Source organism: Myotis brandtii, unplaced genomic scaffold (assembly GCF_000412655.1).
Source record: "Myotis brandtii unplaced genomic scaffold, ASM41265v1 scaffold2287, whole genome shotgun sequence".
Classification (NCBI taxonomy): Eukaryota; Metazoa; Chordata; class Mammalia; order Chiroptera; family Vespertilionidae; genus Myotis; species Myotis brandtii.
The window spans coordinates 167,993-183,683 of NW_005358595.1; the positions used below are offsets into that span (position 1 = coordinate 167,993).

Consider the following 15,691-nt stretch of genomic DNA (forward strand, 5'->3'; position numbering starts at 1 on the left):
AAACCATTACATTTATGGTCTACTGACTTCCACCAAGAGTGCCAAGAAAATTCAATGGGGAAAGAATAATCTATAATAATAAAAGCATAATATGCCAATTAGACCGCACGTCCTTCTGTGATGGAGGCAGCCTCCATGGCTGCGAGGGAGGGATCCAGGCAGCCACCGTGGCTGTGAAGGCCTACTCTTGCACGAATTTCATGCGTCGGGCCTCTATAATAATAAAAGTGTAATATGCTAATTAGACCAGATGACCTTCCGGATGAACCCGAGGCTGCCCAGGTCCCGGGTGCCTGCCAGTGGCCAGAGGGAAGCCGGAGCCAGCAGCCAGGGAAAGGAAGACCTACTCTAGCACAAATTTCGTGCATGGGGCCTCTAGTCTTTTAATGAAAAGTGCTGGGATACCTGGATATTTACATACAAAAGAATAAAGTTGGACCTTTTCTTTACACTATACACAAAAATTAACTCCGAATGAATCATAGACCTAATGTCAGAACTAAAACTATAAACTCTTAGAAGACAACATAGGGGTAACTATTCATGACACCAAAAGCACAAGCAACAACAATAACAAAATGAACAAAATTGGATTTCATCACAATTAAAATCTTTTTCCTCCCAGCAATCCAATGAAGTATTATTGTCCCTGTTTTAAGGTGAAGACACTGAGGTTATGACAGTTAGATGATTTATGCAGGGTCCCACCACAGCTCTGAATCAAAGTTAGGACCTGAACCCATGTCTGCCCAATACTTCATCACACCATGAAGTCAAACCTTATTCCTATTTGAATTAATATTTCCTTGTCAGCCAGTTCAACACAGTCGAACCAGTCAGCCAGCTCAACACAGTCAAACCAGTTTCAAATTCCATAATTCTTAGCCAGCAGGTCTAGATTTAATTCATTGTTGGAGCAATCAGAGGGCATGAAGCAGTGTCCCATGCACTGTGCAAAAGTGAGGAAGACTCCCCTGTGGCTGCCCTATTATCTAGGTGAGTGGGAGCCCCAGGGTTGTCCTGAATCTACAAGTGCTTTGCTGGCCTTGAGTGGGCAAGGGGTGGGCAAGGGTGCCAATGTTGCCTCAAGTTCTCTACTCCCACTTCAACCAGAAATGTTGAGGTCTTTTGATATTTTGGGTGGGAGGGAGACAGGGACAAAAGGATGAAGGGATAGACGGAAAAGAAGAAGAGAGGGAGGAAAGAAGAAAGATGTGAGTTACCTCTACCCAAGAATTTCTGTTTAATTTACAACAAAGCCTTAGCTATAATGAATGAAACCATAGGGTGAAATCTCAGAGAACAGTGAAAGAAGATGGTATGTAGGGACCTAAGACACATTCCAGAGATAACTAAAATTCTGTGATGAGGACTCTCCCTATTTTAAAAATTCTTTGCAATCAAGTACCACAGAGGAAAAAAAGAGGGGTCACATGCATTATGGGAAAAAAACTTTGTATTAGAAAATAATGGTGTTGATATTCTTGAAACAGGTCTTTAAATACAATTTGTCCCTCTGCTTAATTAACTGCAGATTGCAGAGAACATATTCTGTGGCAAGACTTTGTTCTATTGACACTACCATCTAATGAGATATAGATTATTTTAGACTATTTCAGAAAATGTCTTCTGCATATTGATTCTGATTACATGGCTATTAAAACAAGCATGAATTATCCAGCCAGATTTCTCCTTCCCCCAAATTTCACCCTCATGGATCTTCAATCGTTAAAAATAAATAAAATTAAAAACTGTAGTGCTTCAAAGAACACTATCAAGAAAGTGAAAATACAACCTGGTTGGTGTGGCTCGGTTGGTTGGATGGTCACCCCATGCACCAGGAGGTGGCAGGTTCAATTCCTGGTCGGGGCATGTGTAGAGGCAGCCAATTGTTCCTCTCTAACATCGATATTTCTCTCTCTCAAAAATCAATAAAATAAACTAAAAATAAAGTGAAAAGATAACCCACAGAATGAGAGATAATATTTTCAAACCTTATATCTTATAAGGTACTAACATCTAGAATAAAAAATTCTTATAACTCAACAACAAAAAGATAAACCAACTAAAAAATGGGCAAAGGATTTGAATAGATATTTCTCCAAAGTAGGTACACTAATGGCCAAAAAGCACATGAAATGATGCTCAACATCATTAGTCATTAAGGATACAAAGCAAAACCACAATAAGATACCACTTAACACCCACTAGGATGGCTAGAAAAAAAAAAAGTATTGGTGAAGATGTGGAGACATTATAACTCTCATACATTGCTGGTAGGAAGTAAAAGGATGTAATTGCTTTGAAAAACAATTTGCAATTCCTCAAAAAGTTAAACATAGAGTTACCACATGACCCCTCAATTCCACAACTAGGTATATACCCAAGAGAAGTGAACATCCACACTAAAAACTTGTATAAGAATGTTCATAGCAGCATTATCCATAGTAGCCAAAAAGTGAGAACAACCCCACTGCTCATCCACTGAGGAATGAAGAAATAAAATATGATACATACATACAGTGGACTTTAATTGGCAATAAAAAGGAATGAAATACTGGCACATACTACAAGTATAAACCTTGAAAACATTATGCTAAGTAAAAGAAGCCAGACACAAAAGACCATATGCTGTATTATATGGTTCTTCTATTTATATGAAATGCTCAGAATGGGCAAATCCAAATAGACAATAGGAGCTGGGGACTGGGAGCAAGGAGAAATGAAGCATGACTATTATTAGATATGGGGTTTCTTTTTGAGGTGATGAAAAAGTTCTGGAATTAGACAGTAGTGATGATTGCAGAAGTTTATAAATATAATAAAAACCAGTGAATTGGTACCTTAAAATTTTTTATAAAAGCCCAGCCGGCATGGCTCAGTGGTTGAGAGTGGACCTATGAACCAGGAGGTCATGGTTAGATTCCCAGTCAGGGCACATGCCCGGGTTGCAGGCTCCATCCCCAGTGGGGGCATGTAGGAGGTACCAATTGATGATTCTTTCTCACCACTGATGTTTCTATCTCTCTCTCCCTCTCCCTTCTTCTCTGAAATCAATAAAAATATATTTTTAAAAAAGTGAACTTGAATTTAATTTGACAGCCAAGCAGAACAAGTAAGACACACAAAACTTTATAAGGTACTAAGGATTCCAGTGTCCAAAGAAAGCTTAAGACTATATTTTGGTTTAATCCAATGACTTTAAATGATAAAAGCAGTATACTTGTTCTTTTCCATAAAAACAAAACTTTATTAAAAACATCTGAATATAAATGTATAAAATAGTTTTAATGTTTATATTAAATGATGTTAAATAAAATATATAATGTATCAAATCCAAATATATATAGCATAGATTATAAAAATATAGTCAATATACCTATTAAATCTATTTATAAAATATTTTACACAAAAAGAGTAAAGTTAATTAAATGTTCTGTTTTTTTCTCTCATCCTCAGCTATTACCATGCTTCATCTAATTTAGGTTTCTTTCCAAGTTCAAGTAGAAGATGGCCATTAAATATACTCAGAATAGTCTCTCAGTATCAAAATCCTTCTGTTCCTTTTTTTTGGTTACTTTTATTTCTTTTCTTATCTTCTCTTCTTCCTTCCCCTTTGGTTCCAAAATATAAAATATTTATTTTTACTCCTTAAGAAATCAGATCAATCCACTAATTTTTTTATTCCTTCCCCTTCCTTCCTTCCTTCCTTCCTTCCTTCCTCCCTTCCTTCCTTCCTTCCTTCCTTCCTTCCTTCCTTCCTTCCCTTCCTTCCTTCCTTTTCCACTAACTTTTCAAAAGCAAGAAGAAATGTGATATTAACTGTTGGAACTACCTATCCACTTGGAGGACTAAGGAAGAATGATGATACTGAAATAGGAAAAAAAGCGTACAAATAGCATGCTTCCCCCAAGTACCTTATGCCAGGGCACTGAAGGCACCTAAGAATCCCTGGGTCTCATCCTTTGTGTTTAAACTGGTACACTGAAGAGCTGATTTTCCTAAAACCACAACTAGAATACAACCAAATAACACACCCCATGCCTTTGTAACCACACTTTCCAGTCTTCTCAGATGAACACCTCATGCACATCACTCACCTGGTCCTTTGGCTTTTGGTCTTTGTTTAGGGGCTGCAGAGGCTTCTCTTTTCTTTCCCCAGTGACACTGTTAGAGGACCACGTAGGAATTAGGTTTCCAGGTCGAGTGCTGGACTTAGTGTTATCCTGCAGCCTCTCCTTCACTTGAGAAATATTACATTTACCTTCTAGCTCATTAGAGACATTTATGCATCTTGGCTGATTCTCTTGAACTAACCCGTCGCTCAAGTTCCTTTCTGCAGGTAAGATGTCAATGTTCACTCTACTGATTGTAGCTAGTGATTCTGTGGTACTGCTCATGTCTGCTTTGCAGGTGTGGCCTTTCAGACTTGCAGGTGTCTTCAAGGGGTCAATGACTATGTGTTTCTCTTGGGATAAACCTTTGTCTTCATCCTAAGTGAAATGCTTCCAAGTTATTACAGCACTCTTCACACCATATAAACAAATTAACTCAAAATGGAACAACAGGTTCCTCACAAAGTTAAACATAGGATTACCTGATGACCCAGCAATCCCACTCCTAGGTACATATCCCAAAGAACTGAAAGTAGGAACTCAAACAGGTATTTGTGCACCAATGTTTATAGCAGTATTAGTCACGATGACCAAAAGGTGGAAAAGACCCAAATGTCTATTAGCAGATGAATGGATAAACAAAATGTGGTATACATACAGTGGAACATTATAAAGCTATAGAAAGGAATGAAGTTCTGATACATGTTACAACATGTATAGTCCTTGAAAACACGCTAAGTGAAATAAGTCAGACACAAAAGAATAAATATGGTATGGTTCTACTTATATAAGATACCTAGAGCAGGCAAATTCATAGAGGTTAACAAGGCCTGGGAGTGGGGAAAAATGTAGTGTTAGTGCTTAATGGGTACAGAGTTTTTGTTTGGAATGATGAAAGTGTTTTTAGAAGATAGTGGTGATGGTTGCACAACACTTTGAATATAATTAAGGCTACTAAATGGTACACTTAAAAATGGCTCGCCCAGTCAGTGTGGTTCAGTGGTTGAACATCGACCCATGAACCAGGAGGTCTCGGTTTGATTCCTGGTCAGGGCACATGCCCAGGTTGCGGGCTTGATCCCCAGTGGGGGGCATGGAAGAGGCAGCCGATCAATGATTCTCTCTCATCACTGATGTTTCTATCTCTCTCTCCTTCTCCCTTCCTCTCTGAAATCAATAAAAACATATTTTTTAAAAAAGTTAAAGATAGAATTACCAAATTTCAAGTCCTAGGAATATACCCAAAAGAAGTGAAAGCAGGCCCTGGCCAGGTAGCTCAGTTAGTTAGAGCATTGTCCCATTACACCAAAGTTTCAGGTTTGATCCCCAGGTAGGGCACATACAAGAACCAACCAATGAATGCATAAATAAATGGAACAACAAATTGATGTTTCTCTCTCTCTCTATCTCTCTCTCTCAAATCAATAAGTATTAAAAATTAATTACTAGGAGAAAATAAAGAATTGTACACAAATGTTCATAACAATAACCAAAAGGTGAAAACCACCCAATATCTATCAATGAATAAATGGATAAACAAATTGTGGTATATACATACAATGGGATATTATTCACACATACATATAAATGAAGTATTGATACAAAAACATTATGTTAACTGAAAGAAGCCAAGACACAAAAGGTCACATATTGTATGATTCCATTTATATGAAATATCTAGCAAACCCATAAGAGACAGAAAACACACTGGTGGTAGTTTTCAGGGGCCGGATAGGAATGAGGATGACTATTTAATAAGTATGGGGTTTCATTTGGAGTGACGTGAAAATGTTTTAGAACTAGATAGAGGCGAACTAGATAGAGGCGATGGTTGAATGGAAGTCTGAATGTACTGAATGCAATTAATTGTTCACTTTAAAACGGTTAACTTTGCTATAAAGGGTTAATGGGGGGAAAGAGGGACACATATAATACTTTGAATAATAAAGATTTTTTTTAAATGGTTAACTTTGTTATATAAATTTCACCTCAATAAAAGAAATTCTTAGAATAAAGTTATTGCAGCACTGACTTCATGAAGTTTGACAGCCCACTTTGAATAAAGTGAGCTAAACGAAATCACCTTCACCAGCATTCTTTCTCTACAATACACAATTAATTACATAACAGAATCTCCAGTAAAGCCTAATCACTTCACATAAAGTAACTTATTTATATAACCTATCATTTTAATAGTTTCTAAAACATGTATCCTTTTAAAAAGAAACATACCATTACATATGTCTTGGAGCCCTCAGAAGACTGTGGTTGGGGGGGAACTACTTCATGATTTGATTCAGCCTTTCCAGAAACCGTTGAAGAAACAGGCTTGGATTTAGAGTCACCATTTTTAATATTATTCTTGGAGGTTTTTCTTTATGAGGAAGAAAAGAAAAAGTTATCAATATAATTAAGATGAAAAGTTTTTTTCTTTATATTATCAATATATTGAAGATGACAGATATATGAGAAAATGTGTGTATGTATAACATTCCCTTACAGAATTGCTTAATTTATAGAGAACAGTCTTTTACAAACCAGGGTTAATTCTACAAAACACTTGACCAGTACTCTTCAAAAACAATCAAGGTCATGAAAAACAAAGAAAGTGAAAATTGTCCCAGACCCAACCTAACTAAGGAGACATGAGGACTAAATGTAATATGATATCCTGGATTGGATCCTGAAATAGAAAAAGACATTAGTGGAAAAACTGGGGAAAGCTGATGAAAGTCTGGAGTTTGTTTAGCCAACAGTAAGGTACTGATGAGGGTTCTTAGTACTAACAAATGTACCATGGTAATGTTAGGAGAAACTGCATGGCAGGTATACAGAAAGTCGGTGTACTATCTCTCCAACTTTTCTGTAAATACAAAAGTTTTCCAAAATAAAAATCTCTGAGAAATTGTCCTGGCCGCCTGGCTTAGTTGGTTGGAGCATTGTTCCGTGCTCTAAAAGGTTGTGGGTTCGATTCCCAATCAGGGTACATACATTGGTTGCAGGTTCAATCCCTGGTCAGGGTGCATATGCGAGGCAATGTTTCTCTTTATATCGATGTTTCTTTCTCGCTCTCTCTCTCTCTCTCTCTCTTTCTCTCCCTCCACCCCCACTTCCTGTCTCTAAAATCAATAAACATACTCTTAGATGAGGATTAAAAAAAAATCTCTGAGAAATTGCCTCACATATAGAAGTACCAGGATAATTTTCATCTTCAAGTCTCATATGTTTGAAATACTACCACAACTGCTTTGCGAAGTTTGAGAGTAAAAATGATTGGTAATATTCAGCCTTGACTTGCAGAATAAATATATATAGAAACAATATCCCCAACTGTTCTAGTGTGACGTTTCTACAACAGGGCTAAACCTCTGGAAAATTCAAGAGAAGCATGAAGACTAGCACTGGAGATTGAAGGTCAAAGTTCTGTTTGGTGGGAAATTAGAGACAATGTAAACAAAAAGGTAGTCCTTTATCCCTGGGGACTTGTCTCCCAAATTTAACATGTCACAAAGCAGAAATCATGAAGGCCTTGCTTAGCCTCAAGGTTTAGATTCTGGAATACCTGCTCAGTGAAGGTAGGACCTGCAAGTCAAAGAAAATAATTCTCTTTCTCTTGAGAAGTCATGAGTGAAGAGGGAAGCTTATGAAGGTCTCAGAAATCTGAGCACTATATTTTAGATGTGACTATTATCTTACATAATAATGTAATAGGTTTCTTTGATAATCTCTCATTTTAAAATGGTTTCTAAAACACATGCCTTTTTAAGAGAATCATACTCAATATGTCTTGGAATCCTCTGAGGAATGTTAAAGTGATTCTCTGAATGGTTCTCTCAATTTCTGATTTTAGCAATTAAGCAAATCTCAACATATGTTCTAATCATGCAATTTCACTTCATGTTTAAAAGGAACTCACCATAAATTCTTGCACATTAAAATTATAGAAACCACCCTCTTTTACTCCATCTATATAGCCCAGCTACTTGCAAGGGAAGTATCTTACGCCTTTGTGGCCTCCAAAAAGAAGAAGATTTGGCGCTTTATGTAAGGCTGCCTCAGGATGCTCCTTACAGAGGGTCTTTCCTCAGGCCTTTTGCTCAGCATTGTCCTTATCAGTTCTGCCAGCTCTGGGCTATAATCTTTCGGCATTGGTGGCAGCTACAAAGAGAAATACTACAATTATGACTAATCATCTTGTGAAGCAAAGTAAATGAAGGTAGAGTTTTCCAATATTTATCTTAAGTCATTATCCACATAAGCATAAAATAACCAGTATTAGTCTACAGGAAGCATACTGATGTCCGGGTTATAACAGCAAGTTGTAAGGTTGTAAAAGTATATTCTTCAAACCAGCATTCCCATTTGAGGACTCCCTCCTTCAGAAATAAGGGCATGAGACATCCTGTCAAGATGGGAGCATAGGTAAACATGGTACTCATATCCTGCCACACCACAGTAAAATTACAACTAAACTAAAGAACAACCATTATTCAGAACCACCTGAAATCTGGCTGAATGGAAGTCCTATAACTAGGAAATTAAAGAAGAAGCCACATAAAGACTGGTAGGAGGGGAGGAGATGCGGAACAGGCTGGTCCCACACCAATGTGTGGCGGTTAAAAATCAGGAGGGATATTTCAGCTGCAGAGGTCTTCCTGAGGAGCAATAGGTTCCAGGGTTCCAGTGCCAGGAAGAGAGTCGCCATAGACTCTGGCTATAAAAATCAGCAGGGATTGAGACTAGGGGAGACAGAGGCCTGGCTGGAGTCCCAGGCAGTTCCTCTTAAAGGGCCCACACACAGACTTACTCAGACTCACTGTCTGAGCTCCAGCACTGGGGCAACAGCTGAGGGGCAGTTTTCTCCCAGACAAAAGTGCTGGCAGAGGCCACTGTTTCATCCTCCCACAAAGCTGGCAGGTGGGCGATTCCATCAACCTCACTCACACTGTTTGCTTTTCCCTGGTGACTCCCTAAGGCCCTGCCCTACCCAACTTTTGAGCCCACTCAAGCTGTTTCCAGTGGTTTTTCATAAGAATGGCCTGTCTTGGCTCTTGCTTCAGATTTTCCTAAAACCTCTGAAAAAAGCAGCATCTGGCCTCAGTAAGCCCCACACCTCTCGCTAAATGACCCAACAATGCCTGGGACTAGCAGCACCTGGCCTTGGTTCACAGCTTGGCCTCACCTGAGTTCCTCTAAGTCCAGCACAAGTAGTGGCCATCTGCAGATAACTTTTTAGCTCATGTCATGTGGTCCTGGGCAGAACACAGGTGGTGCCTAACCTTGGCCTGTACCTCCTGGGAGGGCCCAGAGCCAGCACACCCAGTGGACAGTTTCAGACCATGTCAAAGCACCACCACCCAATCACCTCCACAAGTGACACACTCAAGGGGCAGACTCAGCAGGCACCAGAGCCCTGCTGAAGTAAGTCCTGCTCTGTGGAGTGGACCACCACATAGCTGATCCTCCACAGTAGTCAGACGTTGATGGTTATAGTCAGTCCTTGCAGCGGATCATCCTGGGAGTAAATCCCTCCCATTGATGCATTAACAGCAATCAAGGCTCAACTACAACAGGAGGGTGTACACAGCCCACATAGGGAGTTCACCTGGAGTGCCCAGCCTGGGTGATCAGGGAGGCTGTGCCATAGGACCCTATAGAACACCTACTACATTAGGCCACTCTACCAAGCCTAGAAGACATAGCAACTCTACCTGATAATAGAAACAAACACAGGGATGCTGCAAAAATGAAGAGACAAAGAAACATGTCCCAAATGAAAGGACAAAACAAAACTCCAGAAAAAGATGAGAAGGCAGTTGGCGGGGTGGGTGACAAAGGTGAACGGATTAAGAAGTACAAATTGATAGTTACAGAATAGTCATGAAGATGTAAAGTTCAGCATAGGGAATATCCTATATAATAAAAGCCTAATATACTAAGTGTCCAGTCATCCATTTAATCCAAGTGTAATATGCTAATGATATGCTAAGGCCACTCAACCGCTCGCTATGACGTGCACTGACCAACAGGGGGCAGACAGTCGACCAGTTGCTATGATGTGCACTGACCACCAGGGGGCAGCCGCTCCAACTGGTAGGTTTGCTTGCTGCTGGGGTCCAGCGATCAGGACTGAGCGAGATGGGCCAGACACACCCTGAAACCCTCCCGCGGTCCCTCCCAGGCCCCGATCATGCATCAGTGGGGTCCCTCGGCCTGGCCTGCACCCTCTCGCAATCCGGGATCCCTCAGGGGATGTCCGACTGACGGTTTAGGCCTGATCCCACAGCGGGATCGGGACTAAACCGTCAGTCGGACATCCCTCTTGCAGTCCGGGACCACTGGCTCCTAACCGCTTGCCTGCCTGCCTGCCTGATCACCCCTAACTACTCTGCCTGCTTGCCTGATTGCCCTAACCACTTGCCTGCCTGCCTGATTGCCCCTATGCCCCTTGCCTGCCTGCCTGATCGCCCCTAACCATTCACCTGCCTGCCTGATGGCCCCTAATAACTCGCCTGCCTGCCTGATTGCCCCTAATCACCTCTGCCTTGGCCCCCGCCCCCACAGCTTCGTCCGGAAGGTCGTTCAGCTGTCCGGTCTAATTAGCATATTATGTTTTTGCTATTATAGATGTGTGTATATGTGCATATATACACCTAGAGTTATCTCTATATAAGACAAGAAAAAGCCAGGAAGGCCATGTACCAAATTGTTGGCAATGGTTATCTACAGGGGATTAAAATGGATAGGAGAGGGGAATTTTACTCCTTTCTTGTTTGATTCTTTAAATAGTATAATTATGGAAGATTTTTACTTCTTTTGTATTTTTCAATATCTAATTTTTAAATATTAAACAATTTAATATTTCTCAAATTAAAAAATTATTTTTAATTTGATTAAATTAAATCAGTAGGTCATTTAGAGCCTTAAACTTGTTGGTATATGGATGCCTGACACTGCAGAGGGCAAATAACCTCATGGAACTAACATATAAAGTTGGTCACTTTGGTATCAAAAGAACAAGTTCAAATAGAATGGACTCATTTTAATTATTTACTTATTTTAAATATGTTTTTATTGATTTTAGAGACAGAGGAAGAGAGAGGGATAGAGATAGAAACATCGGTAAGAGAGAAACTTTGATCAGCTGCCTCCTGCACACCCCCTACTGGGGATAGAGCCCATAACCTGGGCATGTGCCCTGATTGGGCATCGAACCAGGGAACTCTTGGTTCAAGGATCGATGCTAACCACTGAGCAACATCAGCCAGGCAAGAATGGACTCATTTTAAATGGGGCTCATTTGACCATAAGCTATTTAGGAGAAGCTACCAATAGTCCCTTAGGGCACCTGCACATCCTGTGGCTATACATAGTGGTTTTCAAAAAGCAAATTCCTTGGAGCCATTAAGCCACTTTTACAAATTAATATTAAGAAATGATCAATTCCTTCTCCTCCAGTTCAACCTTTCCCACCGTTCTTAATTATCCACCCAATAATAATGATTACTCACATTTGTCAGTAGCAACTTACAAAGCTGCATTAAATTAACATTGCTCCAAATATTTAAAACAATTAGTTCCAAAATTTTCCTTACCTTTCCTTCAATAATCCGATAAACTAAAGAATTCATGTCTTTTGCATTGAAAGCATGCTTCAGGGTGGCCATTTCATAAGCACAGCATCCCAGAGCCCAAACATCAGACTAGAAAAGAAAAACAGTAAATGGTTATATATCAGAATGCCTTATTTACATTTTTCCTCCTAAAAAGAAAAAGACATTTTCGTTACACCAATTCACAGAGAATTCTTTGACATAACTATTCTGATGAGCTTTGAAATCATGAATACTGTCCTAGAGACAAGGTGAGCTGGCATATTGTCCTACCTTATAGTTGTAGGGTTTGTTTGAGAACAATTCAGGGCTCATATAGTAGGGTGTGCCAATGAGGGTGCTAGCCATATCACAGTGGTTCTCCAACACTCGGGCAATTCCTAGGTCACCCACTTTGATGATGTTTGTTCTCGTTAGGAAGACATTTTGAGTTTTCAGATCTCGGTGAAGGATGTGTTTTTCATGTAAATACTGAAAAGAGAAATAAAATTTCACTAAGTATAAATATACCTATCTACTTATTTACTCCTGACTTCTTATATACCATTAATAATTACATGAGTTAAAGAGCCATAGTTATCTACATATCAAAACACTATTGTTTTATAGTCTCTAAATAAAAAGTCTGATTTACAACTTTCCAAAGTAAAAGAATTGCCCTAGCCAGGTAGTTCATTTGGTTAGAACATTGTCCCTATACGCCAAGGTTGCATGTTCGATCTTTGGTCAGAGCACATACAAGAATCAACCAATGAATGCATAAATAAGTGGAACAAAAAGTCAATGTTTCTCTCTCTTTCTCTCTCTCTTCCTTCCTCTCTCTCTAAAAAAAAAAAAAAAAAAAACCCCACAGGAAATTAAAAAACAATTATACATTAAAATAAAATAAAAAGGGTGAGCTCAGCAATAGCAACTGTGATGATAGCAACGGCAATGGAGTGGGTGGTGCTGGGCAGAGCGGGTTGGGGCAAGTGCATGATGGTGAACACACTGGTAAAGTCCACGGTGTAGAAGTCCACCCCACCGCGCCTGGGGCAGGGCCCATGCTCCAGACGCTGCAGCTGCACAGGTAGCCCATGCTCCCACCTCCAAGACCTGAACAACATCACCCACAATGTCCACTACAAGAACTACCATGTCCGCAGACTCAACAGAAGCCACATGCTCCCCTATGGGCCCCGGCTGGGTGAACCTGGCCCTGCCCCTCGGGCCACCTCTGGGGCCTCAAAAGTTCACCGGTGGGCTCAAGACAATTTCAAAGAGGAGTACTGAGCACAGGCAAACCCCGGGCACCTGGGGTTCCCCAAATGCTCAGCAGCCACCCACCACACACATGTGTACTAGAGCATATATTAAAGGTGGACAATTGCCTTTTTAAAAAGTAAAAAATTCCAGTATCCTTCACAATTGTTCATTAACCATTATATCATTTAGTGCTTACAAACTCTCACTGAGGAGAAAAAAAACAACTTTACAAGGTCAGAGGCACTTTCCTCTCAGATTCATAGACTCTTCAGCTTAATAATATTTTCAAATACAACAAGTTCACGTTTATTTAGAGAGAGTATCCTAGAATTTAAACTACAAGGTCAACTAACTCTGGACAAGTCTGTCCAAATCCAGAGGATTTCATAAACAGTCTCGCTACTGAATATGTGTATATTAAACCACAAACATGTTTTATATTTCCACTCACTTTGCCACAAGGTTAAACCCCAAATCCAGCGGTTTAAGCATATCCATTAGCCCAACCACCTTTCAGTATGACACAGCTGACCAGCTGATAACAAGCATGGTCATTCTTTGCTCTCTGTCAACTCAGGGCCCTTAAAATGGACTTTGGTATAAATATTAAATGGAGAATTGGTTTTTCCTCCAATTAGACATGAAATCCATGTCTACTTCAATATGGATGTCACTCATTCAGAAACATTCCAATGCTATAACATGAGCAACCGGGTCCACTTCACAAATGGATTTTCAAAAAATCCATTTTTTTCATGTACACATTTTGGGAAGAATTTCCCTAAAATCCACCTGTCCTCCCCCGGCCCCTTGGAGCAAGCAGGATTCTGTGAGTCTGGACAGTACCTGCAGAGCCATGGCGATCTGAACAAACCACTCCACCACCTGACTTTCAGGCAGGAGCTGCCCTTTCTGCTCCTTGAGCTTTCGGTACAGATCACCTCCTTCGCAGAAGCCCATGACTATGTACAGCAGACCGTCCCCTCCCTCCCAGGACTCCTTGTAGGTGACAATATTGGGATGCTTCAGCTGGGACAAGAGCTGGGCTTCTTGTTCAGCAGCTCGCCGCTCTCGGCTGGAGGCATTTCGCAGGTTCAGTTTTTTGATGACATACTACAAAGAAAACACGTGTTTTTACAATGTAAAAAATAAACATACAGCTTTATAGGTTCAGAAGTATTTAGTGCTCTCCTGAATGTCCTCAAAATTAATCTTCTGAAACTTGTCCAATAACCTACTCATTTTATTATTCAAAAAGCACAAAATTGAGAAAAAATAACTGCTCTCACTAATAGTACTTTTTACAGGTTAGACTAATAGCAGGGTAGTCACACACAAAAATTCTTCAGGCAGAATGGATCCATGGGTTGCATGAAGTTTTCAAAGGGATCCATAGCCCAGTAAGATTAAAAATCACTGACCCTCAACATACAAAATTATTCCCACATTAAAAAAAAATCAATATCCTCTCACACCTAATACACTACCCTCAATCAATCAAAAGACCACATAATTATCACTCAACGAACACATATATAATTGTGCTTTGTAAAATGTAAACTTCTGCTCAAATGTGAGGGGCTATCCTCAACTCAAAAACCCAATGACTGCTCCCCTCACACACACACACATCTGCCTACTGAATAACTCTCTTATGCCTGAGCTTTTGTTCCAGGCAGAGTGACCAGCACCCGAGACAAAGAAGAGTAGGCGAGAGTCTTATACTTAGGTGGGCATCTGTAAGCTTGCCTGGGGCAGCCCTGTTGTGTTGGTGTAATTATCAATGGCACCTCCTTTCAGTTTCAAACTTGTCCCAGTCTGTGCAATATATTATATGGTCAACTTATTTATAAACCACATTAAAGAACTGGCTGGCTCCTTATCCTGAAGTTAAGACAAAGTGCTTTAAGCAAAGGAGTGACACTACACCTAACTTTTAGAACAATCACTAAGATTGCAATGAAAGGGATGGACGGGGGAAGAGCAAGTCGTGTGGCAGGAGGGACCAGTGGGAGGCCTGGACAAGAGTTTACCTGGAGATAAAGATGTCCTGGCCTGGAGTGGTACCAGTGGAGATGGAGAAGAGCCTGCGGGCTTAGTGGACAGATGAATGGGGGTGAGGGGAAGAGGGGAATCAATAATGACTCCCAGGTGTCCAGCGCGGGCAACTGGCTGGTTGGTGGTGCTACTCGCTGAAACCGGGATCAGGAGAGAAGGCTGGCAGAAAGGTGATGAGTTGAGTTTTAAGCATGTCCACTGGTCCCCAGGTCATAGGTATGGGGCCCGTCCCTCAGGGAGTAATATTTGCCAGGCGCTGTGTTAGGTCCCGAGAACGTTTGCTCTCACGGGATCGTTGAGCGTGCTCCGGAGAAGTGTCCATCAAGCACACAAATTAACACACAAAGGAGAGGTACAGGGTGTTCGGGGTGCGTATTACAGGAAGGTATGGCCTAGTCTCGGTGGACTGGGACACTGGCCCCGAGGAAGTGCCCTCGGGGTGAGTCCCCTGCAGACCACCCCGGGGTCTAACGTTTGGATAGAGCCCTGGGCGACCCCCTGCGTGTTCCCCGTCCCCTGATGGGCCCCAACTCCGCCGACCTGCCTGCCGTCCCGCCGGTGCCTCACGAGCGTCACCTCCCCGTAGCTGCCCCTACCAACGACCCGCAGATAGCAGTAGGCGGCCAGGGGCATGTTCCCGGCGCCGGGCAAAAGTCGGGG

The 15,691-nt window shown here is 41.0% G+C and overlaps 1 protein-coding gene across 6 annotated transcripts in view; it reads right to left on the bottom strand.

Annotated features, from left to right (window-relative positions):
- The window catches only part of NEK4 (NIMA-related kinase 4), a 32,848-nt gene extending 17,163 nt beyond the window's left edge, over positions 1-15,685 (bottom strand). For 5 of the 6 annotated variants that reach the window (XM_005866316.2, XM_005866317.2, XM_014539765.1 and 2 more), the window contains exons 1-7: positions 15,572-15,685; positions 13,820-14,086; positions 12,002-12,199; positions 11,711-11,818; positions 8,119-8,273; positions 6,348-6,489; positions 4,101-4,493 (exon numbers count right to left, since the gene is read on the bottom strand). In XM_005866316.2, the coding sequence (XP_005866378.1) occupies positions 4,101-4,493; positions 6,348-6,489; positions 8,119-8,273; positions 11,711-11,818; positions 12,002-12,199; positions 13,820-14,086; positions 15,572-15,664 (1,356 nt within the window). In that variant the 5' untranslated portion in view covers positions 15,665-15,685. Of the gene's footprint in view, positions 1-4,100; positions 4,494-6,347; positions 6,490-8,118; positions 8,274-11,710; positions 11,819-12,001; positions 12,200-13,819; positions 14,087-15,006; positions 15,191-15,571 lie in introns of all 6 variants that reach the window. The other variant, XM_014539766.1, reaches the window with a different exon arrangement.
- Positions 15,686-15,691: the final 6 nt, after the last annotated feature.